Consider the following 25000-nt stretch of genomic DNA (forward strand, 5'->3'; position numbering starts at 1 on the left):
TGATGGTGCCAGGGTGGCACTGTTGTCAGAATGTGTAAGAGTGGGTACCAGTGCACGAATGGCCAGTTTGGAGCAATAAGCATTGCCCTTGGCCTGTCCTGTTTGATCTTGTAGTATTTTTGAGAGGAGGGGCAGAGAGGGAAGGCATAAATTGAGAGGTTTTCCCATTGGAAGGATAGGGCATCCACCTTCCAAGCCCTGCTGTGAGGGTTTCTGGTGCAGAATTTGCTCAACTGGTGGTTCTCAGGGGGGAGGCAAAGAGGTCCACCTCTGGTGTCAAACTCTTGATTAGAAGGTTGAAGGTGCTGGGCTCCAGTTTCCACTCGTGTGGGTCTAGGAGATTTCTGCTCAAGTCGTCTGCCAGTGAATTTTGTTTGCCTGGCAGGAAGTAAGCTCGAAGATGCACTTGGTTGCTCAAGGCTGTATTCCACAGGGCCATGGCTAACCTGCAGAGTGGGTAAGAATGGGTTCCCCCCTGCTCGTTTATGTATCACATAACTGTGGTGTTGTCTGTTTTTATCAGCAGCTGTCCTGGAAGGATTAGGTATTTGAAAGGCTGTCAGAGCATTCTGTACAGCTAGCATCTCTTCTTGATTGATGTGCAGGACAATTTGGCCTGGGATCCAGTGGCCCTGAATGCACTTGCCTGCCATGTCAGCCCCCCATGCACAGCCTGGTGCATCTGTAGTCAGGGTTTGGGCGGCGAGGGGTTGAGTGAAAGGCAGTTCCTTGTTGTGGTTGCATGCTTCTGCCCACCAAAGGAGCTCTGCCCTTAGACAAGGTATGACTGGAATGATTGTTTCCAGGTCCTGACAAAGTTGGCACCAAAGACTTTTAAATTACCACTGAAGTTTCCTCATATGCAGTCTTGCATATGGAATTAGCAGAATACATGAGGCCATGAACCCTAGGGCTTGCAGTATTTTCCTTGCAGATAGCTGGGTTCTGGTGGCCAGTTGTTTGAAGTAGTTGGTCAGACAGACCCGTTTTTCTGGAGTGAGAAATGACATCTGGGAAGTTGTATCCAAGCTTGCTCCCAGGAATACAATCTTTTAACTGGGCACCAGTTGTGATTTGTTTTCGTTGGTGTACCTCAATGAAGTGAGAAGGCTTTTTACAAATGCCAGGTGCTGAAGCAGCAATTCCTGTCAATCGTCCAAGTATGGGAAAATTTGGATATTTCTCTGCCTGCAATATGCAATGGCTGGAGCCAGGCATTTTGTGAATACTCTGGGCACAGTAGATAAGCCAAAGGGAAGTGCAGAGAACGGATAGTGCATACAGCCTGCCCTGAAGTGTAGATATTTCCTGCATGACTCTCTAATGGGGATGTGCAGATAACTAACCAGGCATCCTTGGCTAGCACAGATAGAAGCTGTTGCAGGGTAAGCATCTTGAATTTTGGGACCACCAGAAAGGTGTTGAGAACTGATAGATCCAGGATTGGCCGCCAAGAGCCCTCTTTTCTGGGCACCAGGAAAAGTCTGGAGGAGAAACCCTGCCCCCTTTGTTCTACTGGAACAGGTTGAATAGCTCTGATATTGAGCAGGGAAAGTACCTGCTTTTGAGCCTCTGCCCACTGGTTTGGAGGAAGGTCTGGAAACCCACTTGGGGTTGGCAGTGAGTATTAGTAGAATCTGTACCCCCTGGGATACAATGTTTAGGACCCATCGGTCCTGAGTAATGAACATTTAGAAGTTATGTACTCACCATAACGTTCCATCTGAGTAGGTGTATTCATTTGTCTGCAACCTGTGGGTTATGGATCCGATATCGGATCCGAACCGGCATGGTTTTCCAGTTATGGATCCAAGCTCTCAGCTCCTCCCCTCACCCATAATGCCCTGCTCTACCCTCATGACCTCAGATCGAGTTTGCCAACAGCAACAACACCCTGAAAAGGGTAACAGAATAATATGCAGGAAACTGAAAGGCCAGGAGGATAGGAGGGCAGGATGGTTGCAGACAAATGAATACACCTACTCAGATGGAACGTTATGGTGAGTACATACCTTCTAAATCTGAAGTAGGAGATTCATTTGTCTGGTGGGACAGAGTCCCCAGCTACCTGAATCTTGGGCGGCCATCATGGAAGGATATTCCGGAGCACCGCGGAGCCAAATGATGCTCTACCCCTAGATGCAAGATCCAACTTATAGTGGGAGATAAAAGTATGAGATGAAGCCCACGTGGCTGCTGCACAAATATCATCTAGAGGAATCCTAGCCTTGAAGGCTGCCGAGGTAGATACTGACCGGGTTGAATGGGCATGAACACCTCCAAGCGGCCTTCCTGAAGCTTGATAAGCCAATAAGATGCACTGTGAAATCCAGCGAGACAGAGAAACTTTAGAAATTGGCTTGCCCAAATTAAATTTTGCAAAGGAAATAAACAACTGGTCGGATTGCCTATGACCAGCCGTCCTGTTTAGATAAAATCTAAGTTGCCTGTGGACATCTAATGAGTGAAGCTTATATTCACCTTTGTTTTCATATTTAGGGAAGAAAACAGGGAGGTTAATGGACTGATTAATGTTTGCTTCAGAAGCAACTTTAGGAAGAAAGGACGGGTTGGTCCTGAGGTAGACACGGTCTGGATGAAATACCAAGTAAGGAGGTTTAGCTGATAATGCTTGAAGCTCTGAAACTCTCTTGGTCGATGTAATGGCTACCAAAAGGCTGTCTTGTAAGACAAGAATTTGAGATCCACCGAGCCGCTGGTTCGAAGGGGGCGGTCAAGGCCTGGAGAACCAAAGAGAGGTCCCAAGGAGGAACCGCTTGTTTTACAGGGGGCCTGAGAAGAAAAGTACCGTTATGAAAATTTTACACAATTTGGCTGACATAAGAGGATTAGAGTCATGGCCAATGTGATAATGAGAAATTGCCGCCAGTTGTACTTTGACTGTGGAACTGCTGGCACCATCGTTAAAAAGAGTGGTTAGAAAGTCAAGCACTAAGGGGAGAGGAACAGTGAAGGGATTCAGGCCTTGCCGCCCATTCACAAAGAAAACCGCTTCCACTTGCTGCGTAGACCTTCCTAGTGGACGGTTTATGAGCTGCCACCAGAATTGCTTTAACAGGTGACGAAATTCCGGGAGTCCTGATCAAGAGTGGAACTGGAGCAGCCAAGCAGTCAGCTTCAGGTTGTCCAGATTTGGAGGAGGTATGCAGGATGGATGGGATATCAGATCCGGAATGGGATCTAGAATCCAAGGAGGATTCACCGAGTGAGACCTTAGAAAGGGGAACCAGATCTGTCGAGGCCAAAACGGAGCAATGAGAATCATTCTGCAACCCACCAGAGAGGCTTTCTGAAGAACTTGGAGCATCAGAGGCAAAGGTGGATAAGCATACAGAAGACCGGGTGGCCAAGCATGCACCAGAGCTGCCTCTTGGGAACCTCCTGGAGGAGGTATCAGAGCGAAAGAACTGTCGCACTTGGTGTTTGAGGGAGAGGCAAAAAGATCGCATGAAGGAGTTCCCCACCGTGCGAATATGCGTTCCGCTACTTGAAAATTGAGAGACCACTCGTAAGGGGTCAGAATGGTGCGACTGAGCTTGTCCGCCAGGATGTTGGACCGACCCGGAATGTGCGTTGCTATTAGAAAGCGGTTGGTGGAGATTGCCCATTCCCAAACTCTCATGGCTTCTCGACAAAGGGGGTAAGACCTTGTTCCCCCTTGCTTGTTCCCCCTTGCTTGTTGATGTACCAGACCACAGACATGTTGTCCGATTGAATCTCAATTGTTCCCAAGGGAAGAAAGTCCTGAAGTGCTAGCAACGCTAAGAGCACTGCTCTCATCTCTAGAACGTTGATATGCAGTAAGGTCTCTGAATCGTTCCACGTGCCTTGGACGGTCCGCCCAAATGCCCCCACCCGAGGCGGAGGCGCCTGTGGTCACCGTGGCGAGAGGGGAGAAGCACAAAATGGGCGGCCCGTGGAGATCTGGAGAGTGAAGCCACCACAGGAGGGACCGCTTGCAAGCCTTGCTGATCGCAATGGGATGATGCATAGGAGAGCAAGGTATGACCACTGTACTAAGAGAGTCCACTGTAGGATGCATATTGAGCCTGGCAAGAGGGAGAAGTGCTATAGCAGACGCCATGGAACCTAGAGCCCTCAGGACCAACTCCGGAACAGAACTTGAGTGGAGAATGGCCCGCACCTGGAGCTGCAGATTTTGAACTCTGTCCGCAGTGAGGAAGGCTCAGTAAACTCCTTGTGTCTAGCCTGGCCCCTATAAAATCTAAGAGCTGTGTGGGCCAGGTTGGATTTCTTTGTATTTATTGTAATGCCCAGAAAGGGAGCAAGATGGAGAAAGGAGTCTCGCCAATAATAGTAGATGCCTTGTTGGGGCGGTAAGAAGCCAGTCGTCCAGGTAGGGAAAGACCTGCACCCCTGAAGCCTCAGGTGGGCCGCTACCACTGCTAATACTTTGGTGAACACCCTGGGGGCTGTGGTGAGACCAAAGGGAAGGACCTGAACTGGTAGTGACTGGCTCCCAGCCGAAGCGGAGGAACCTCCTGAGCGCCTGTCCATCAGGATGTGGTAGCACGCCTTGAGGTCTATCGAGCACATCCAGTGATTTTCTCCCAGAAGGGGAGAATAGATTGCAGAGTGACCATTCGAATTTTTCTTTGGGGACTGCCAGATTCAAGAGAGAAAGGTCTAGAATTGGTCTTAGTTCCCCATTTTGGCACTAAAAAGAACCTGGAGTAGAACCCTGATCCGATCTGGTCTGGGGACGGGCTGGATGGCTCTTTTCTTTAGCAGATGGCCAATTTCTGCCAAAGCGGCCTCCCGCTGACCGGGTGGAACGCCTGGGAGGGACTTCAACTTTGGAAAGTGAAGAAAGGGGATGCGATATCCTCTGGATATGATTTGGAGAACCCAGCGGTCTGATGTTATGGACTCCCATGCCACTAGGTGCCCCGAACGCCCCGACTGCCTCCAGAGTGGAGCAGCCGGGCAACCCTCAGGGTTGCTGCGCTGGCCGCTCAGAGAAAGGTTCCCTGGACCCGAAGTTTCTGGGAGCCCCTCTGCCTCTAGGGCGGCCCTCCCTGTCCTCCTCTGCCACGGAAGGACTGGTTGTCCGGAGCAGGCTGGGACTGCTGCGACTTCCGGAACCACATCTTCTTCTGACCCTTTTGGTTCCTAGAGTAGGGCCTCTGGGGTGCAGAGAAGCGGATTCCGACGGCAGACAGCGCCTTCCCGTCCTTCGCTCTGGGTCAACGCGCGAACGGTTTTGCCAAAGAGAGCAGAACCATCAAAGGGGCGTCGCAAATGACGCTTTGAAGGGCTCAGAAAAATCGAGGACGGAGCCAGGCCTGACGCCTAGTGACTAGGCCTGCCCCTGCAGCTCTAGCGGCGCCTTCCGTAGCGGAGAGTAGCCGATAGAGGTATTAGTAACTGACCTAAGAGTGGCCATGCGGGTGGAGTGCAGCACCCTGTCCTCCTCCGACATGGACTCTGGGGAGATGCAGCGTATTCTTTAATGAGATCTCGCTGCATCCTAATGACGGTGCCAGGTAGTTCAGCGCCTTACCGAGAAGGTCGCTGAACTAAACATCCGCTTCCCCAAGCGGTCCATCATCCGAGACTCCTTGCTCGGGGGATGGACTGAGGGACTCTCCTGAGCAAGTTCCCTCTTGGTGGCCGCCGCTGTCAACATGGCATCTACCGGAGGCCCCTTACTCCAATGGGCACGGTCAGACGGTGGGCTGAGGATCCTATCGGGCCTCTTAGGAATTGGCTCCACGGTGTCCGGTTCCTTCCACGCCCTGGTGGTGAGGTCCACCAGGGGGTCGGCAGGAGGGGACACCCAAGAGGTAGACGGGCCCGCTTCAAATGCCTCCAAGAACACGGACTCGTCCGAGGAAGACTTGAAGGCAGACCACCCCCCCCCCCCTTATACGGAGCATTTCCATGATGTCTCCAAATGAGACATCCTCGGGGGGTGACCGTGGGGAGCCTTCCCCTTCCGCCAAGTCCGTGTCTTCCGTGAGAGACTCGGGTGAGTCAATGTGCCTCCTTTTGCACGTATGCTTGCAAGGGACATCCTCTGGGGGGCTGTCAGAGGACTCCTCGCAAGCAACTTGTTCCATTGGAGCAACTTGGGGCACAGAAGCGGGCTGTCCCAAGGGCCGGATGGTGGAAGCCTGGCCCAGTGCAGAGGGAGCGCGGGACGGAGCCAACAAGTGCCGGGGTCCGGAGACCTCAACAGGGCCCTCTCCACTACATCAAACGCCAAGGGAGCCGACCTCGACCAAAGGATCCGACAATTGGCTCCCCTCAGATCCGAAGAGTGGATCGAGCCGCGCGCCTGATCCGGCGGGACAGTGCGCCCGACACAGACGGGCGAGCACTGATCCCCGGATCCGGCTCGGATCCAGGCTCCGAGAGGTCGGATCCGATGCACTCGAGGGCAGGGTCGGATCCGGCACAATGTACTATCGGCCCCGGCTCGAAGCTGCTCGGCTCCAGCTGCTCAACCCGGATAAGCGGGTCGGAGAAGGAGCAATCGGTTTGAAAAGGTTGAGCTCCCCAGAGGGGAGGCAAGAGCACTCCCATCTGCATCTGGGCCTGGATGAACCTTCTCATCATCCGTCCAGATCAGCATCCGAAGGCTATACGTGGATTCGACGAGGCTACCGAGGTAGGCCTGGAGTGCCTCCTCGATAGCCTCGGAGATCGGGTCTCCTCCTCCTCAGGTCCCGTGAAAACACACTGTTGACCGGAGCCGAGAAGGAGGAGACCGAGCCGACAATGGAGCCGACGGAGCCGGGAGAAGCTCTGCTGGCGGGCCGAAACAGAGGTCTCGCCCGCCGCTTATGGTGCTTCTCCTCCGTCCTTTTCTAGCATCCCTCTCCTCCAACCAGAAACGGGAGGTTGAGTCCCAGGAGGAGGAGGGTGCCGAGAGGGAATAACAGAGGCACGGTTACTCGGAAGGAGCGGAGGTCGGAGCAGAGTCCGGTAAAAGGCCCGCCAAAACAAGCTTGGACCTCCGCTCCTTCAGCCCTGGGGTTGAACCCTGCACAAATGGAACATCCAGATGTGAGGTGTTCAACCCCAGGCATCAACACACGAGTGTGGCCATCAGCTGGGGAAAGCTTATGGCCACACTCGAGTATTTAGAAAATATAGATTTGGGTTGGTCTGCCATCCCAATCTAACAAAGTAGTTACCAAACTAAAAGTAACTAAACAACCAATATACACACACAGGCCCAACACACACACACTACGCCAACAGCGAGGAGGGATATAACTTTTAGATTAACTCTAAAAAGAAAAATATCAAAGGGGAAACCTACACTTTCACACAAAAAATCAATAAAAACTTCAAAATTCTGAAATTTAACAGTAAAACTAGCACTTAGCTTGAGAGCTTGAGAAACAAATCCAGTCACCATGCGTGGCAAACGAGATCTGAGGTCATGAGGGTAGAGCAGGGCATTATGGGTGAGGGGAGGAGCTGAGAGCTTGGATCCATAGCTGGAAAACCATGCCGGTTCGGATCCGATATCGGATCCATAACCCACAGGTTGCAGACAAATGAATCTCCTACTTCAGATCCAGTGTTTTGCATGAAGGGCAAGTTTCCCTCCTAGGGGCACAAGTAATTGGGCAGGGTTGGGAAGGATAATTGAAAAGTCATTGTGAACTTTTTCCATAAGGTAGCGGCTTACCACTCCCTGTTTTTGAGGTGGGAGCACTCCAGTGTTTAGATCTCTGCATACCCAGAGACTGTAGTCTGGGTGGCCTGTTTCCCCTGGGTTTAAACTGAGAAGGCAAGGGGCTGGAAAGGACCAGTTTTAGAAAGCTAATGCCTACTGAATCTAGGTGGCTGCACTTGTAAGAATTCTTTAACAGTTTGCATAGAGTTAGCTTTTTCTTCCATCTTTTTAAGAACTTCTGCTTTGGTACCAAACAAATGGTCCTGATTTAAAGGAGCATCTAGTAATTTTGATTTGATATGATCTGGCAAGGTTTGTTCCTTCAGCCAAGCATGCCTTCTCTCAGTGCAGACCCTGTGACTGCAGCCCTGCAAGATGATTCTAAGGCATCAAAGCCACACTGCAAAGTATGCTTACTAACTTGGTTTGCAGAATGCATTAACTCTTGTACATCTTTATTTTATGCACAATCTGAAGTGACACCATTTTTTGTTTAATTAGTTCCATAATATGTTGCTGGTACTTCAACATGTGAAGCTGGCAATTCAATGCCCTGATGGCAAAAGTTGCAGAGGTATATACCTTCTTAGCCCATCTGTCTAAAGCTCTGGAATCTCTACCTGAAGGGGTAGGGTTTTTGGCTGTAGTAGCCTTAACGCCTTTAAGTCCCTGGGAAATGGTCTCTGGATCTGCAGTACGATTTTTGAAGAGAAATTTGTGAGAATCAGGTACTCTGTAGTACCTGTCAGGTTTTCAAGGGGCCCGTGGTAGTGTCTGGAGTAAGACTGGATTCCATGAAGACATCGTATACAATATCCAGGACAGGGGGTATATCTAGAGGCCCAAGGCAACTCTAAAAATTCTCAGAGTCTCTTTTTGGACTGAGGGTAGTCCTGGCATTCCCAGCGGAAATGCTCTCAAAGTATGCAAGGTTTCACCAAAAGAAAAATAGTCTAGAGGGGAGGTAGAGGGAATGGATTCCTCTGCATCTGAACCCTCATAGGTTGATAAGGGTATGTCCTGGTAATCAGAAGGGTCAGAATCATCGGACTCCTGGTCTGTAGAATCAAAATGAAAATTCTTTGTCTTTTAGCAGGGGAAGGCTGGCTTCCCCCTAATTAAAGGTAGTCAGCCATTCTAAGCATTTGTTTTTGTGGCATGGGAGCTTGAGCATGCGCTTTGGTCGTCTGTTTTCTAGGAGTAGTGCATACTCTGGGCCTGAGAAACTCGGTAGTTTTAGCTAAAAACAAACTTGCTGGTTTAATGCGAACATCGGTAGGTCGGAATACACCCTCAGAAGCCGGTGCCTGCCCAGCGGCTCCGGTCCCATCCAAGGTAGAGACATTCACAGGTTCCATAGTCGAAGAAGCCCGGTCCCATCCAAGGTAGAGACATTCACAGGTTCCATAGTCGAAGAAGCCCAGACCACACACATTTCAAAGGACAAAGTCATTTTCCTGAGGAGGGAACCAGTGGGTCATAGCTCTCTTCCCCTGTCTGGAGATGATCCCAGGTACTCTGCAAGGGGTGGGAGCTAGACAGCAGCAACCTGCTAGCCCAGTATCCCATCTCAAAGAGAATGGGTCAACTCAGCATAGACAAGAAAGATGCTGGGTCAGTAAAGTGGATTGGGGGTGGGGAGCTTAGCATTGTTAGGGGGGTCTTACTGAATAAGACAATTCTATGGTGGCATTTAAAGCCACCGTGCAACATTTTTGGAGTCTTCAAATTCTAGTTTTAGCAACAACCATATTTATACCTCTAAAATGCGATCTAGTTATGTATATTTCAAATCAAACTTTCCAGGTCAGCTGTGCTCCTTAGCTGGGGGGGATTGGGTTGGGGATCATTCCCCAAATCTTGCTAGTTTGTTCAGTTCTGTAAAAATTTGTTTGGGATCATGCAAATGATTTTTGTAAGTTGTGGTAGTATATTACTCTTGCTCTCAAATCCACAATAAGGAACACATAGCACTTAACAGCTAATCCTGCACAACAGCAAATATACACTACATTTGGGTAACACAGCAGCCTAAAATGAACACCAAGGTCAGGAAAAAGACTTACTCAGACTAAAGTTTCAATGACAGAAAAGTGTTTACAAACTCGTGTCCGTACTTACACTGTGATTTACAAAGTGAGATATGTTCCCATAGTGTTTAGCATCCACAGTGTAAACATCTTCCACATAGTCCAAATCAAAAAGGTACGTGGCTCCCTGTCTGTCATAGATCTGTCCTCGCCTTTCAGCCTCCTCTGATGTAATTATCTGCCACAGAAAAAAAGGACAAGTATGCATCACATGATAAAACAGAAGTGAAAGTGTTATAGATTAAGAAAACCATAATGAAAAGTGTAAAGGAAAGAAATTAAGCTGATTTTTCAGTACAATATTGCATAACTGTGCAATGTGTTCAATCTGCAGTCTCCTTGCATTTAATCATTTCCCCCAATGTCTATTTCATAACAAATGATCAGTGTGATATAGAGCACAGAGTCACAGCTACTAAACACTAGAGAGAATCAGATGAAGTTTGCCTTATGCCTGACAAAAGTACCCAAGAGAATCACAGAGTAAACACACTGCCAAACTAGGTCAACAATGAAGAGGAAACTGTCAATCATAAAGATTATTTCTACACACGCAAGATACTCACCATAACAATGCATCTTCAAAATGTATGCTTTGGCCGCAAGAAAAACAGGTCCGGTACCGCTCTGGAACTTTTCTTCAATGTAAATTATTTTGCTCCACCCCTACTCTGGATCCAGTCATTAGACCATGGGTGACGTCTGGTCCTCTTCCCCCATTTCTTTTCCAGTAATATTCTGTGGAAAATAAGCTGCTTCATACAACGCTCTGCTGAAAGCTGCATGCCTCTGCATGGGGAATACCAGACAGGAATGGAGGGAAAAACAGCCATAGGTTACATTTCAAAAAGGTTGCATTACAAACAAGCAAGTCATTCAAATAACCTGCTGTGTGTTCCGACATATTCTGGCTGAAGGACAAAGTCCCCCTGTTGACAGAATAGCATCCCTTACAGACAAAATAGTACCTCTGGTGGAGGATTTCATGAAGTTCAGCCTTCATGACGACTGGACCTGCAAGAAAATGAGGAAATAGCTATGTTCAGCTCATATTTGATGACAGCTCATATTTGATGACTGCATTTGAATAAATGACATTAAGGGCTACTGAGAAAGTGTACTAGGCACAAACTGCTCTTGTAGAATGAGTTCCACACACATGGAAAGAGAGGACAGGAAAAAAACAGTGAAGTTGAGGTTGGTGCCAAGTCAATATCAACACTTGGGGAGGGGGGCAAATCCCAAGTTTTTGCCTTGAATACTGGTTGTCGACCAAATGAATGTCGATCAAATGGTCTGTCGATCTTATGAAGTAGACCTATATATATATATATATATATATATATATATATATATATAATTTAAACACAAAAAAAATACCTCCAAACAAAAGCAAATACATTTAAGCATAGTAAAAGAAAGTAGAAGTATAGCAAGAGAAAAACAGGGGGCTGGAGGGTGGGTAACCAGGACTGCAACAGTGAATACACTCGAACATCTACATTTACGGTAAGTGTACACAACTGTACTATGTTCTTCGTGTTTCACTGTTGCAGTCATTACATTTGGGTAGATTCCCAAAGCTATGGTTGGGAGGATGGAATTATACAGCATTAGAACCAGCTATAAGGCCCTGCAGGACAGCAGTGGCAAAGCCAGCTCTGGATTTAGAGAAGAAAGTCAATGGTAATGTTTGGTGAACGTATGAACTGAGCTCCAGGTAGCAGCTTCTAGAATGTCTCCGGTAGGAACACCTCTGAGAAAGGCAGTGGAAGTAGATGCAGCCCTGGTGGAATGAGATCTGATCCCCTGGGGTAGTTTTACCATGGTGCATATAGCAGAAACGAATACAATGGTTTATCCATTTGGAAATAGTCTGCTTTGAAATAGCCTTTCCCTCTTCCCCTGCAGCAAATGCCACCAGTAGTTCAGATTTTTAGAGATTTTGTCCTGTTTAAGTAAAATCGAAGTTGTCTGTGTATATCCAGTAAATGCAGAATCTGCTCCCCCTTGTTCTGTGGATTGGGAAAGAAAGTTGGCAAATAACGGGTCTGATTAAGAGCCACACTGGATACCACCTTAGGCATGAAGGATGGATTGGTCCTGAGAGACACTCTGTCCTCATGAAAAATAATGAAAGGCTCCACTAGCCTGTAACTCAGAAATCCTTCTTGCTGAAGTGACTGCTAAAAGGAAAGCTGTTTTCCAGGAGAGAAATTTTAGGTCTGCAGTAGCAGCTGGCTCAAAAGGAGGGAGAGTGAGCTTTTCCAAAACAAAATTGTGGTCCCATGCAGGAGTTGGTGCTCTCCTGGGAGGTCTTAAATTTTTGGCCCCTCTGAGATGCTGCTTCAGCAGAGGATGAGAGAAGAGGGGAGGTTCTGTGTTGTAATGAGCCAAAATGGCTGAGGCATGGATTTTTATGGAAGAAAAAGATAGGTCCTTGTGAAGCATCTCAATTTTTAAGTATTGCAGAATCTGAGGAATAGTGGGCATTGCTGTGCTTATTCCTTGTGATTGGTTCCAGGCACAGAATCTTTTCCATTTGTCAGCATAAGATTTTCTAGTACTAGGCCTTCTAGCCTCCAAAATGACATCCATCACAGGTTTGCTGAGGGATGGCATGGGTGAAATTAGTTGATTAGCCACGCTATCCAAAAACAACAAGAGAGGATCACCACGAAGTATAACATGCACAGAATTTATTACAATATAAAAATAAGCGCTTTCATGTGCTACCAGGCACGCTTCATCAGATTTCAAAACCCACTGAATTTCAAGATGTATATATACACCCATTACATTATGAATTAATTAACCCATTTAAATAGTCAATAAAGCCATCAATAAACTAGTTAACCCATTGTGACTTTCTAGTTGCTGAATCTTTCAGTTCATACAGTGTCTTCACATCATATTTAAAACAATTTTTCACAATCATAAAAAGATAAGAACCCCTTTTTCTATTAATTTATCAAGTTATATTGCTATACTAATTACCTGAGCAATGGTAAAACATCAATGGTAAGTACATACATAACCATAAGATAAAATAAAATAAAATAAAAACCTCACAATAAACTATGCAAGTGTAATATTCTGTATAAAAACCACATAGTAACATGGTTAAAATGCTGCTGTCTGCCATACATCTATCTGCGTGCTGCTAAAGCAGACTTAATACTAACAAACTGATTAAGACCTGGTTTTACATGCGCTCTTAATCTAAAAATCCAACATAATTCAACTGACTCCAAATGATTCATTCCATCACCATCCCGCTTATTATTAATAACCATTTGTAAAACTCTAAACTTAAAGGCACGATCTGTGTAAACTGCTATATGCTTGGCTAATGCATTGAGTTGATTCATTTTCCTGATATATATATATGGTTGTACATCCTGTCTTAACTTTCTGGATGTCATACCTACATAAAACGCCATGCATTTCGTGCATGTTGCCAAGTAGACAAGATTCATACTGTTACAAGTCGCATAAAATTTAGGTGTAAATGTATACTCCAGAAAAGGGTGGGTAAAATATTGTCCATCAACAATGTAACTGCACATACTACATCTATTGCAAGGGAAAGTACCTACTCGTGGTAATTCCCTGTGTGTCCCTTTTTGTTCTGTGTTTGTTCTTTCTACTCAAAGCAACCTTTAAAGGTTCTTGCTGTTCCTATATCTGAACCTTGGTGTTTCTCCTACCAAGCTAGAAATAGAGGGGTCTATAGTCAGAACATCTCAATTCCTTTTTATAACTTCAACTATTTTCTTATTGTCATTTGTGTATCTAGTTGTAAATGCTACCTTGACACGATCAGAACTATCTCTGTAATCGCTAAAAACTTTCCTATGTCCACTAGGGATGGTGTGTTGTCTATGTCCATTGTAACCTAACAAGTTTAAAGCCGACCTCTTCATTGCCCTTGTCATGGTATCAGTATATCCTCTCTCCTGAAATAACATTTCCATATTATCAAGTTGTTCATGCATATCAGAGTAATTCTTGCAGATGTTAATGATCCTTGTATACTGGCTTCTTACTATGTTTGGAAATACAAACCGGGGATGCATACTACTGTAATGTAACAGTACATTCTTCCAACATGGTTTTCTATAAAGAGAAGTTGAAACCTGTCCTGATCGATCCTTGGAAATTGTAATGTCCAAGAAGTCAATCTTATAATAAGATGACTCCATGGTAAAACTTAAGAAATCAGTGGTTGTTCCTAAATAATTTACAAAACTCCTTAACATATCCATACTATCATTCCAAACAATAAGTATGTCGTCTACAAATAGTCTGTAGAGAAGTACATGTGGATAGAATGCACTGTTAAATAAAAAAAAAAAAGTCTTCTTCCAGAAATGCATCACCAGGTTTGCATAAGAATTTGCACATGGGGTGCCCATAGCGACACCCCATTTTTGTATATACAGTACCTCCTGAAACAAAGACATTATTGGAGAGTACTATATCTAATAAGGTACAAATAAGCAACTGTAATTCATTGCTAAATCCCTCTGTTGTACTTAGTATATCTCTAACAGCCTCAACCCCATAGTCATTTGGGATTGAGGTAAATAAATTCCTAACATCCAGTGTAGCCAGTATACAGGAAGAAGGGAATGCTTGTTGTGCTGTTAAACTGGTCAGCTCTTGTATCAATTGATAGGTATCCTTCAGAATGGTAGGGATGCTCCTAGTCAAAGGTCCTAATATTGTCTCTAAGTAATTAGAAATATTCCCTGTCACCCATCCTTCACCAGCTACTATCGGGCGCATTGGGGGGGGTACAATATTCTTGTGTACCTTTGGTAGGCCTTTTATGTAGGGAATCAATGGAAAATCAACCATGAAATAATTATAAAGTTCTTGAGTAATCAGTCTGCACATTAATAGATCGTACGGTCATCACAGACCTTCCTTACTATTCTTGCAAAGGTATCCTGACTAATCTCAACATAAGTGTTGGTGTCACTAAGCATCATTAACATGGCATCATTATATTCACTAGTATCTAACAGCACTACACCCCCTCCATTGTCAGCAGGTTTTATAGTCAATTCAGGATTATGACATATATATCAAGGACTGTTGTTCTCCCTTATTTACATTAAAATATAAACATTTGCGTCTTGAATGCAAAAAATACAAATAAAAATATTTCACACATTTGTATAAAACAATCTACATTGGCAGGCAAACTAGGTGAAAAAGTACTCTTGCTTTTAAGCTTATTAACAGGCTGTGTTTCTAACAGATTTTTAGCATCAAATAAGAAGTTATGTACCTACCATAACGTTCCATGTTAGTTGTCTTCTCTCGCCTTCTTTCTTGCTGGATGGGTTCGGAGCCGATCCTCGGCTCCGACTCGGCACTTGCTAAGCTCGAGAGCTAATTTTACCAGCTTGAGGCAACCCTATAGCCCATGATGCAAGGCGGAGACTACCCAGATCTCGTTTGGTAGCTAAGGAAATAGTAATATATTCTTCCAACTGTAGAGGAGGAAGAAAAAGTAACAATACTAAATAACATCATAATCCTCTAGAAAGGATCAACCTAATCTAATCTAGTGACACTAGAAGCTGAATAGCTAGAAAAGGAATAAAACCTCTTAATAGAAGAGGCATAATCTTCTCGGTCTGACCAGGCTAGGGGGATGGAGGGCGGGACGCAAGAAAGAAGGCAAGAGAAGACAACTAACATGGAACGTTATGGTAGGTACATAACTTCTTAATGTTAAGTTGTCAATCTCGCCTTCATTCTTGCTGGATGGGACCGCGTCCCTAGCACCTCTATCCTGGGTGGCTCAATGGAACAGACTCTTGAGAACGGTGGAACCAAAATTCGCTCTGTCTCTGGAGGCCAAGCCTAATTTGTAATGTGAAACAAAGGTATGAGGAGAGGCCCATGTGGCTGCTGCACAAATAGTGTCTATTGGAAGTCTAGCTTGAAAAGCTGTCGATGCAGCTAGAGCTCTGGTAGAATGGGCTTTTGGCTTAGAATTCAACTCTTTGCCTCTGAGCTGATAAATGTAAATAATCACAGAAGACAGCCATCTAGATAAAGTCACCTTGGAAACTGGAAGGCCTTTCCTGTTCTCTGCATAGGATAGAAACAGTTGATCAGATTTCCTAAAAAGTTTAGTTTTGTCCAGATAATATCTGAGCTGGCGGTGAACATCAAGACAATGTAACTTTTGTTCCGCTCTATCAGAATAATTCGGGAAAAACACTGGAAGATCAATGGATTGATTTAGGTTCGTCTGCGATGCCACTTTTGGTAAGAAAGACGATTAGTCCTTAGAGATACCCTATCTTTGTGGAAGATTAAATAGGGAGGACGAATGCAGAGAGCATGAAGCTCAGATACTCTCCTGGCAAAAGTAATGGCGACTAGAAAAAGTGTCTTCCAAGAAAGAAATTTCAAAGAACAGGCAGCCGCAGGTTCGAAAGGGGGAAGAATCAAGGATGTTAAAATTAAATTTAGATCCCACTGTGGTGGGGGGTCTCTAATCGGAGGTTTAAGTAAAAAGATACCTCGAAGGAATGCCTTGCAAAGTTTATGTGACATAGTGTTGTGGTCCAAAAGGCCTATATGAAAATTCGAAATGGCTGCCAGCTGAACTTTTACTGTGGAGGAAGAGGATCCTGAATGAAAAATCTCAGCTAGGAAGTCCAAGACCGAATCAATCGGAGCATCTATGTTCCTAGCTTTTGCCCAGGAGAAACGTCGCCATTTACTAGTGAAAATCTTTCTGGTAGAAGATTTTAGGGAAGCTACTATGATATCCCGGACGGGATTAGAAATCATAGGAAGCCTGGCTAAGGATGGAAGTGGAGCAACCAAGCAGTGAGGTTGAGAGAAGGTATGGATTGGTGCAGCTGCCCCGACTGGTGGGTCAGAAGATCTGGAACCGGGTCCAGATGCCATGGCTGTACCAAGAGATAACGATGTAGGAACGGAAACCATATCTGTCGAGGCCAATAAGGGGCAATGAGAATCAACTTGGCTCTCAAGGCGGTTGCTTTCTGAATTAGTTGAGGTATCAGCGGAAAGGGGGGAAAGGCAAAAAGAAGTCCCCGGGGCCAATCTTGGGTTAGAGAGTCTCTGGGGGGGATGGCCTGGAAGGGGGAAGAGAGAGAAGAAGTCTGGGCATTTGCTGTTTTGAGGTGTAGCGAAAAGGTCGCAGCAAGGAAGGCCCCACTTCTGAAAAATCTCTTCCGTCACTGATTGAGAGACCACTCGTGAGGCATGAGAATAGCTCTGCTCAATCTGTCCGCTATGATGTTGGATTTCCCGGGGATATGCGTTGCTATCAGAAACCGCTGAGAAGAGATTGCCCATTGCCAAAGTCTGAGAGCCTCTCAACACAGTGGATAGGACTTGGTTCCGCCCTGTTTGTTGATATACCACACTACGGACATATTGTCCGTTTGGACTGCAATAGTTCCCGGGGGAAGCGAGTCGTTGAGGGCTTGCAACGTTAAAAGCACCGCTCTCATCTCCAGGACATTTATGTGCAGATGGTATTCGAAAGGTTGCCAAGTGCCATGGACCATTCTGCCCTGATAATGCCCCACCTGATCAGGGAGGCGTCCGATGTAACCGTGGCAGGAGGAACAAAGGGTCTGCCCTGATGGACTTGAGGGGACGATATCCACCAGGTCAGATGCCTTTTGCAAGTTGGAGTTACTGTGATCTTGTGACACATAGGAAGTTGTTGAAAAGACCATTGGGCGAATAGCATCCATTGTAGAAGACGCATGTAAAAGCGGGCAAAGGGAAGAAGTGTTATGGCGGCTGCCATAAGACCCAATACTTTCAGAGCAAATCTGGCCTGAATTTTGTTGCTGAGAAGAATCACCTGGACGTGACTTTGAATGTCCAAGATCCTTTGGTCTGTTAACTTTGCTGAAAGTTGTACGGTGTCCAATTTTGCGCCTATAAAAGTAATAGATTGACAAGGCGACAAGGCAGATTTTTCGAAATTTATAGAAATCCCTAGCCCTCTGCAAATGTGAATGGTGTAATCTCTGGCTTGGAGAAGTTGATGCCTGGTGGTGGCAGTGAGGAGCCAGTCGTCTAGATATGGAAACACCTGGAATCCTTGACGTCTCAGGTGAGCCATAACCGCTGCCATACATTTGGTGAACACTCTGGGGGCTGTAGTGAGTCCAAAGGGCAGGGCTCTGAATTGGAAGTGACTGGTCCCCAGCCGAAAGCGGAGAAATCTTCTGGAGCGTCTGTGAGTGATAGTACGCATCCTGAAGATCTATCGAACACATCCAATTGTCCTTGCCCAGAAAGGGTAGAATGGACTGAAGCGTGACCATCCGGAATCTTGATTTCTTTACAAACTTGTTTAGTTTGCTCAGATCTAATATTGGTCTCCAGTCCCCTGTCTTTTTTGGAACTAAAAAGAACCTTGAGTAGATTCCGGATCCTATTTGGTCCGCTGGGACTGGCTGGATGGCTCTTTTTGCTAGCAGTTTTGATATTTCTAGTACTGCTAGTTCCCTTAGACCGGGTGAAACGTCTGGAAGGGTTCCCTTTTGCTGAATTGGGGTTTGAATAAAGGGAATTTTGTAACCCTCTGATATAAATCGACTGTACCCATTTGTCTTGAGAAAGGGAAAGCCAGGCTATTGGGTACAGCGATAATCTTCCCCAGATTGCCTCCGAAGGAGGACAATCGGGCAACATCTCAGGGATGCTGGAAGGGTTTGTCAGAAAGAGGCTCTCTGCTACCCTGATTCTGCGGACCCCCTCTGCCCCTAGGGCGGCATCTATTATTGTTACCCCCTCTGCCTCTGGGGGTAAACTGACTTCATGCGTCAGGCGTGACTCCTTGAGATTTGCGGAACCACATTTTCCCTTCCCTTCTGTCCTTTGGGGTAAGGTCTTGAAGGGGTGGAGAAACTGACTCCTACCGCTGAAAGAGTCTTGCCATCTTGTTCGCATCTAGTCAAAGTGTCTTTCACTTGAGGTCCGAACAAGGTCGAACCATCAAAAGGGGAGTTTGTGAAGGACGCCTTGAAGGGGTCTGCAAAATTACAAAGCCGCATCCAGGACTGACACCTTAAAGCCACTCCTGTGCCTGCGGCCCTACTCGCTCCATCGGCTGCATAAGAAATGAGCCGCATAGAGGAGTTAACAATGGAGTTAAGGATTCCTAGCTGTGAGCTAATCTTATCCTGAGACCCAGCAGCGGACTGATCCTGTAAAACTTCTCCCAACTCTTTAAGAACATCTCTTTGAAGGCGGGTGAAGTGGCACAAGTAGTTCAGCGATCTCATGGCAAAAGTCGCTGAAGAAAAAATCCGCTTGCAGTACCTGTCCATAGTTCTAGAATCCTTGTTAGGAGGAGGGACAGGTACTGAAGGATCAGCTATAGTTCCTTCTTGGTGGCAGCAGCCACCACCATGGCATCAACTGGGACACCCTTTGTAAAATATTGTCTATCTGGTGGGGCCGTAATGAATTTTGAAGGCCTCCTAGGAATAGGTTCCACCAAATCCGGAGCCATCCACGCCTTCCGAGCCACTACATCCATAAGAGGGTCAAAAGGCGGAGACACCCAGGAGGTGGAGGGTCGAGATCCGAACGCCTCCAGGTATACTGACTCGTCCTCGGAAGGATTAAGGGAGGGCCAGTTCCCCCTCTGCTTAAGGAGTTCAAGGATGTCAGAAAGAGACATCCTCAGAGGAGGACCTTGGGGATCCCTCCGACTCATCCAGGTCAGTATCAGATGTAATAGACTCGGGGGAGTCTAGATGTTTCCTCTTACATGTCCTCTTACGCCGAGGTTCACCTGACGGATCAGGAGAAGCCTCGGAAGAGGAATATATTCCCAATGGGGAAACCTGAGGCGTTGGATCTCTGGGTCCGGGAGCAAGAGAGAGAGTGGGAAGAGACGTCAGCAGGCACTGTAGTGGGAGGAGCTGATGGAACTGTCCGTTGACTAAGCCCAGGGGCTAGTACACTCCTCATCACCTCGAAGGCTCCCCAGTCAGAGAGACCAGAAGGTTCCCGCTCCGAAGACATAGGAACTCCAGGCCTCACCGAGAGGGAAGGCTCCGAGGCAGATGTCGGGGCTGAGCTCACAAATGCCGAAGCCCCGAGAGGGAGAATGGGGTCGGACAAGGGTCCGATGCCACTCGCCCCCTCGGAGCCGACGAGAGAGACCAGACGCCCGGATCCCTCCAATGAAGGCCTCAAGGAGGAAATCGGAGCAGAAGACGACGGAGCCAAAAGGGGTGGTATCGGCTCCGAAGCTACAACGGTCACGGTTCCGAGGAGCTCCGGCTCAGAGCTCTGTAAGAGAGCCGAAGGAGGAATGTTTGGTGGATGTGAAATAGCTACCGTCTGTTGAGACGGGCTATGGAGCATTTGGGCCAATGCCTGAGACTTTAATAGTCTACTCACCACTCTCTCGAGGTCGTGATCAGATAGCCTGGATGACAGAGAAGAACGGCTCCGATGGCTCCGCTCCGAGAGCAAGGGTGATCTCGGAGCCGAACGTATAGACTCTAATGAGGGGGATCGAGATCTCTTTAGAGATCGATGGAGCCAAAGGAGCAGAGGATACGTCGGCTCCAGCCGGAGCAGACACTGAATGTCCAGATTGGGCAGAATCGGCGCCGGATGGAGCTGATACTGTGACTGCTATAATGGAAGGATCGGCTCTGGCCGGAGCCGATCTCGACACTGGTGAAGATAAACCAGAAGCCGACAGCTTGGAACTTTCAGCCGAAGGCTTGATAGGTTTCGAGGGCTTCCCCGGCGCAGACTTAGTCGGGGAGCTCTCAGGCTTTAATAAGCCCCTTAATATCAATTTATTTCTGCGCTCCTGCAGGACTCTTGGGCTGAAGGCATGACAGATAGCACAAGAGTCCTGCAGGTGCAGAGGTCCCAGGCAGTAAACACAAGAAGTGTGACAGTCTGTCAGAGACATCTTCTGACAGCACGAGTCACACTTCTTGAAGCCTGAGACCTTTGTGTCCTTCGACATAGCTGTGTCGAGGAAACACAAGTTGTCAAAAACAAAACACCAACACACACACACACACACACACACACACACAAAAAACACCCAATACAAAAATTTAAACTAAACAGGGATAACAACACAGTCAGACAAACAATCCCCGACAGGAAAAAATTTAGGAAGGGGAAGGCCTAAGGCCTAAGCTAGGAAAAGGGGATAAATAACTTGAAAAAAAGGGAACACTAATGGGAATAGGGTTAAAGTAAGCGTTAAGGTTAACAAAAAACAACTATAGATATGAAAAATTAAAGGGGTTAGACTAAAGTCTTATATTTAGAAACTTACCTGGAGCTGGTAAAAAAAGGCACCTCGTTAGCGAAGAGGCAAACGAGATCTGGGTAGTCTCCGCCTTGCATCATGGAATATAGGGTTGCCTCGAGCTGGTAAAATTAGCTCTCGAGCTTAGCAAGTGCCGAGTCGGAGCAGAGGATCGGCTCCGAACCCATCCAGCAAAAATGAAGGTGAGATTGACAACTTAACATCAACAATTTCAAAGAAATAGTCCGTCCAAAAAGTCTTAAATCAGTCAGTAATTCATGCCTTGCGGAGTGATAAAAGAAAGTCCCTTGTTCAACAATGAATAGTCAGTTGAACTAGGTTCATAATGTGAAAAATTAAAAACTAATTGGATTGGGAAAGAAAGTTGGCAAATGACTGGTCTGATTAAGAGCCACACTGGATACCACCTTAGGCATGAAGGATGGACAGGTCCTGAAAGACACTCTGTCCTCATGAAAAATAATGGAAGGCTCCACTGCCATAAGAGCCTGTAACTCAGAAATCCTTCTTGCTGAAGTGACTGCTAAGAGGAAAGCAGTTTTCCAGGAGAGAAATTTTAGGTCTGCAGTAGCAGCTGGCTCAAAAGGAGGGAGAGAGTTTTTCCAAAACAAAATTGAGGTCCCATGCAGGAGTTTGTGCTCTCCTGGGAGGTCTTAATTTTTTGGCCCCTCTGAGATGCTGCTTCAGCAGAGGATGAGAGAAGAGGGGAGGTTCTGTGTTGTAATGAGCCGAAACGGCTGAGGCATGGATTTTTATGGAAGAAAAAGATAGGTCCTTGTGAAGCATCTCAGTTTAAGTATTGCAGAATCTGAGGAATAGTGGGCATTGCTGTGCTTATTCCTTGTGATTGGTTCCAGGCACAGAATCTTTTCCATTTGGCAGCATAAGATTTTCTAGTACTAGACCTTCTAGCCTCCAAAATGACATCCATCACAGGTTTGCTGAGGGATGGCAAGGGTGAAATTAGTTGATTGGCCACGATGCAAGATTCAAAGTTTGCAGCGGAATGTGCAAAATGTGGTAGTTCTGCTGAGACAATAGGTAAGGTGTCTGAGGCAGGTGCCACAGAGGAAGGTGTGACATTGCGCAGGAGTGAGTACCAGTGTTGGCGGGGCCAGTCTGGAGCAATCAGAATCATTTTTGGTTTGTCCGGTCTGACTTTTAATAGACCTTTGGAGAGCAGAGGCAGAGGGGGGAAAAGCATAGACTGATAGGGCCATCCACTTTCCAAGCTTTTTTGTCATGAATTCTTGTGCAGAATTTGTCCAACTGATAGTTCTGGGGTGAGACAAAAAGATCTATGTCTGGGCTCCCCCATTTGCTTGTCAACATGTTGAAAACACGTGGTTCCAGTTTCCATTCTTGTGGGTCCATAAGATTTCTGCTTAGTTCGTCTGCCAGAGTATTTAGCTTTTCCTGGCAGGAATTGAGCTTGTAGTTTTATATGGTAGGTCAAGGCCGTGTTCCGCAATGCCATGGCTAGTCTGCAAAGGGTGTAGGAATGTGTACCCCCCTGCTTGTTTATGTACCATAAAACTGTGGTGCTGTCTGTCTTTATCATTAGTTGTCCTGGATGAAGGTAGTCCTTGAAGGCTGTCAGTGCATTCTGTACAGCTAGCATCTCTTTCTGATTGATATGTAGGTGCATTTGATTTGGGCTCCATTTGCCCTGAATGCACTTTCCTGCCAGATGAGCCCCCCAAGCATAGACTGATGAGTCTGTAGTTAGGGTTTGGGCGGCAGGGGGTGGAGTGAATGGCAGTCCCTTGTTTTGGTGGCAGGCCTCTGCCCACCATAGGAACTCTAGTTGCAGGCAAGGTATGATAGGAATCGTTTCCAGGCTGTGACAATGCTGACTCCACAAACTTTTCAAGTACCACTGAAGTTTTCTCATATGCAGTCTTGCATACGGAATAAGAAGAATGCAGGAGGCCATGAACCCCAAGGCTTGCAGAATTTGTCTTGCAGATGAGCAGGGTTTTTGTGGCCACCTGTTTGAAGTAAGTTACCAAATTAATTTGCTTTTCTGGCGTAAGGTAAGCCATCTGGGCAGTTGTATTCAAGCCTGCACCCAGGAATGTAATTTTTTGAGTGGGTACCAGTTGTGATTTATTTTCGTTTATGGTGTACCCTAGACAAGTTAGAACCCTTTTTACAAATGCCAGATGCTTTAGAAGAATGTCCTTGTTTTCTGCCTGAATTAGACAATCGTCCAGGTATGGATATATGTGAATATTTATTTGCCTGCAAAATGCAATTACTGGAGCCAGGCACTTTGTGAAGACCCTGGGCGCAGTAGATAAGCCAAAGGGCAGTGCAGAGAACTGGTAATGCAAGTAGCCTGCTTTGAAGCGGAGGTATCTTCTGCAAGATTCCCTGATTGGGATATGCAGTAAGCCTCTTAAGTTTAGAGTTACCAACCAGGCATCTTTGCCTAGCATAGGAAGTAACTGCTGAAGAGTTAGCATCTTGAATTTTGGAATGTCCAGAAATGTGTTTAGAGTAGATAAGCCCAGAATTGGACACCATGATTTGTCTTTTTTGGGTAACAGGAAAAGTCTTGAATAGAAACCTTGTCCCTTTTCCTCTTCTGGTACAATAGCCCCCATGTTCATGAGGGAAAGAACTCGTTTCTGGGCCTCTGCCCACTAATTTGGGGGCAGGTCTGGCCATCCGTTTGGGATTGGCAACGTGTGGAAATGAAATCTGTATCCCTGGGATACTATATTTAGAACCCATTTGTCCTGGGTTATAAGTTGCCATTTTCGTGCATGAAGTGCCAGTTCTCCCCCCCCCCCCCAAAGGGGCAGCTAAAACGTAAGTGCTTTGTGATTGTCGAGGGAAGTCACTGAGACTTTTTTACCATAGGGAGTTGCCTTGTTGTTTCCAGATTTGGAGGTGGAGGCACCCCATTGCTTTGTTCTAAAAGTTCCTTGCGACTGAAACCTGGAGCCTTTGGAATGTCTGGATTTGACTTGAGCGGCTCTCGAAGGGACTGGAAAGGACCAGTTCTTAGTAGGCCAGTGCTTACTAAATCTTGGAGGTTGCACTTGTAAGAAATCTCACAGTTTGCATAGATTTAACTTCATCTTCCATCTTTTTTTAACACTTCTTCAGCCTTTTTACCAAAGAGACGGTCCTATTGTAAAGGAGCATCCAACAATTTTGCTTTAACATGGTCAGGCAGAGTTTGCTCTTTGAGCCAAGAATGCCTTCTTAGCACAGATCCAGTTACAGCAGCCCTGCAAGAGGCCTCCAAGGAATCAAAACCACATTGCAAAGTATGTTTTCCAACTTGTTCATCTGAATGTAATAAATCCTGCAAATCTTTATTTTCCACACAGTCAGAAATTATCATTTTCTGTTTAAGCAGTCCCATGATATGCTGTTGATAATTAAGCATATGAAATTGACAGTTTAAAGCCCGGATTGCCAAGGCTGCAGATGTGTAAACCTTCTTAAATCTCTATCAGAAGGGGTAGGATTTTTAGCAGTAGAGGCCTTAATGCCCTTGGGACCCTGAGAAATGGTTTCAGGAGCAGCAATAGGATTTTTGAAAAGGAATTTGTGGGAGTCAGGAACCCTGTAGTATCCATCTGGCTTGCTAGGAGTCGGAGGCAGAGAATCAGGAGTCGTACTATATTCTGAAAAAACATCATCAACAATGTCTAGAACAGGAGGTTTAGCCAAAGGCCTATGTTGAGGAAGAAGAAAATCCCCAGTCTCTTTTTAGATTCAGAGAAATCCCGATTTTCCCAGTGGAAATGTTCCCTTAAGGTATGTAAAGTTTCTCCAAAAGAAAAATCCTCAGGGGGAGAAGCAGAAGGAATGGAACCGTCCTCATAAGTACGTATAAATAAATCCTGTTCAGTAAAAGAATCAGAAGAAATAGAATCC

The 25000-nt window shown here is 46.2% G+C and overlaps 1 protein-coding gene across 1 annotated transcript in view; it reads right to left on the minus strand.

The window, feature by feature from the left end:
- Window positions 1-25000, minus strand: part of SUV39H1 (SUV39H1 histone lysine methyltransferase) — a 478717-nt gene that overhangs the window by 240921 nt on the left and 212796 nt on the right. Inside the window, exon 4 of the mRNA XM_044080286.1 lies at window positions 9797-9943. Coding sequence (XP_043936221.1) covers window positions 9797-9943 — 147 coding nt within the window. The remainder of the gene's footprint in view (window positions 1-9796; window positions 9944-25000) is intronic.

Source organism: Protopterus annectens, chromosome 8.part0 (genome assembly GCF_019279795.1).
Source record: "Protopterus annectens isolate FY-2018-M chromosome 8.part0, PAN1.0, whole genome shotgun sequence".
In the NCBI taxonomy this organism is placed as follows: Eukaryota; Metazoa; Chordata; order Ceratodontiformes; family Protopteridae; genus Protopterus; species Protopterus annectens.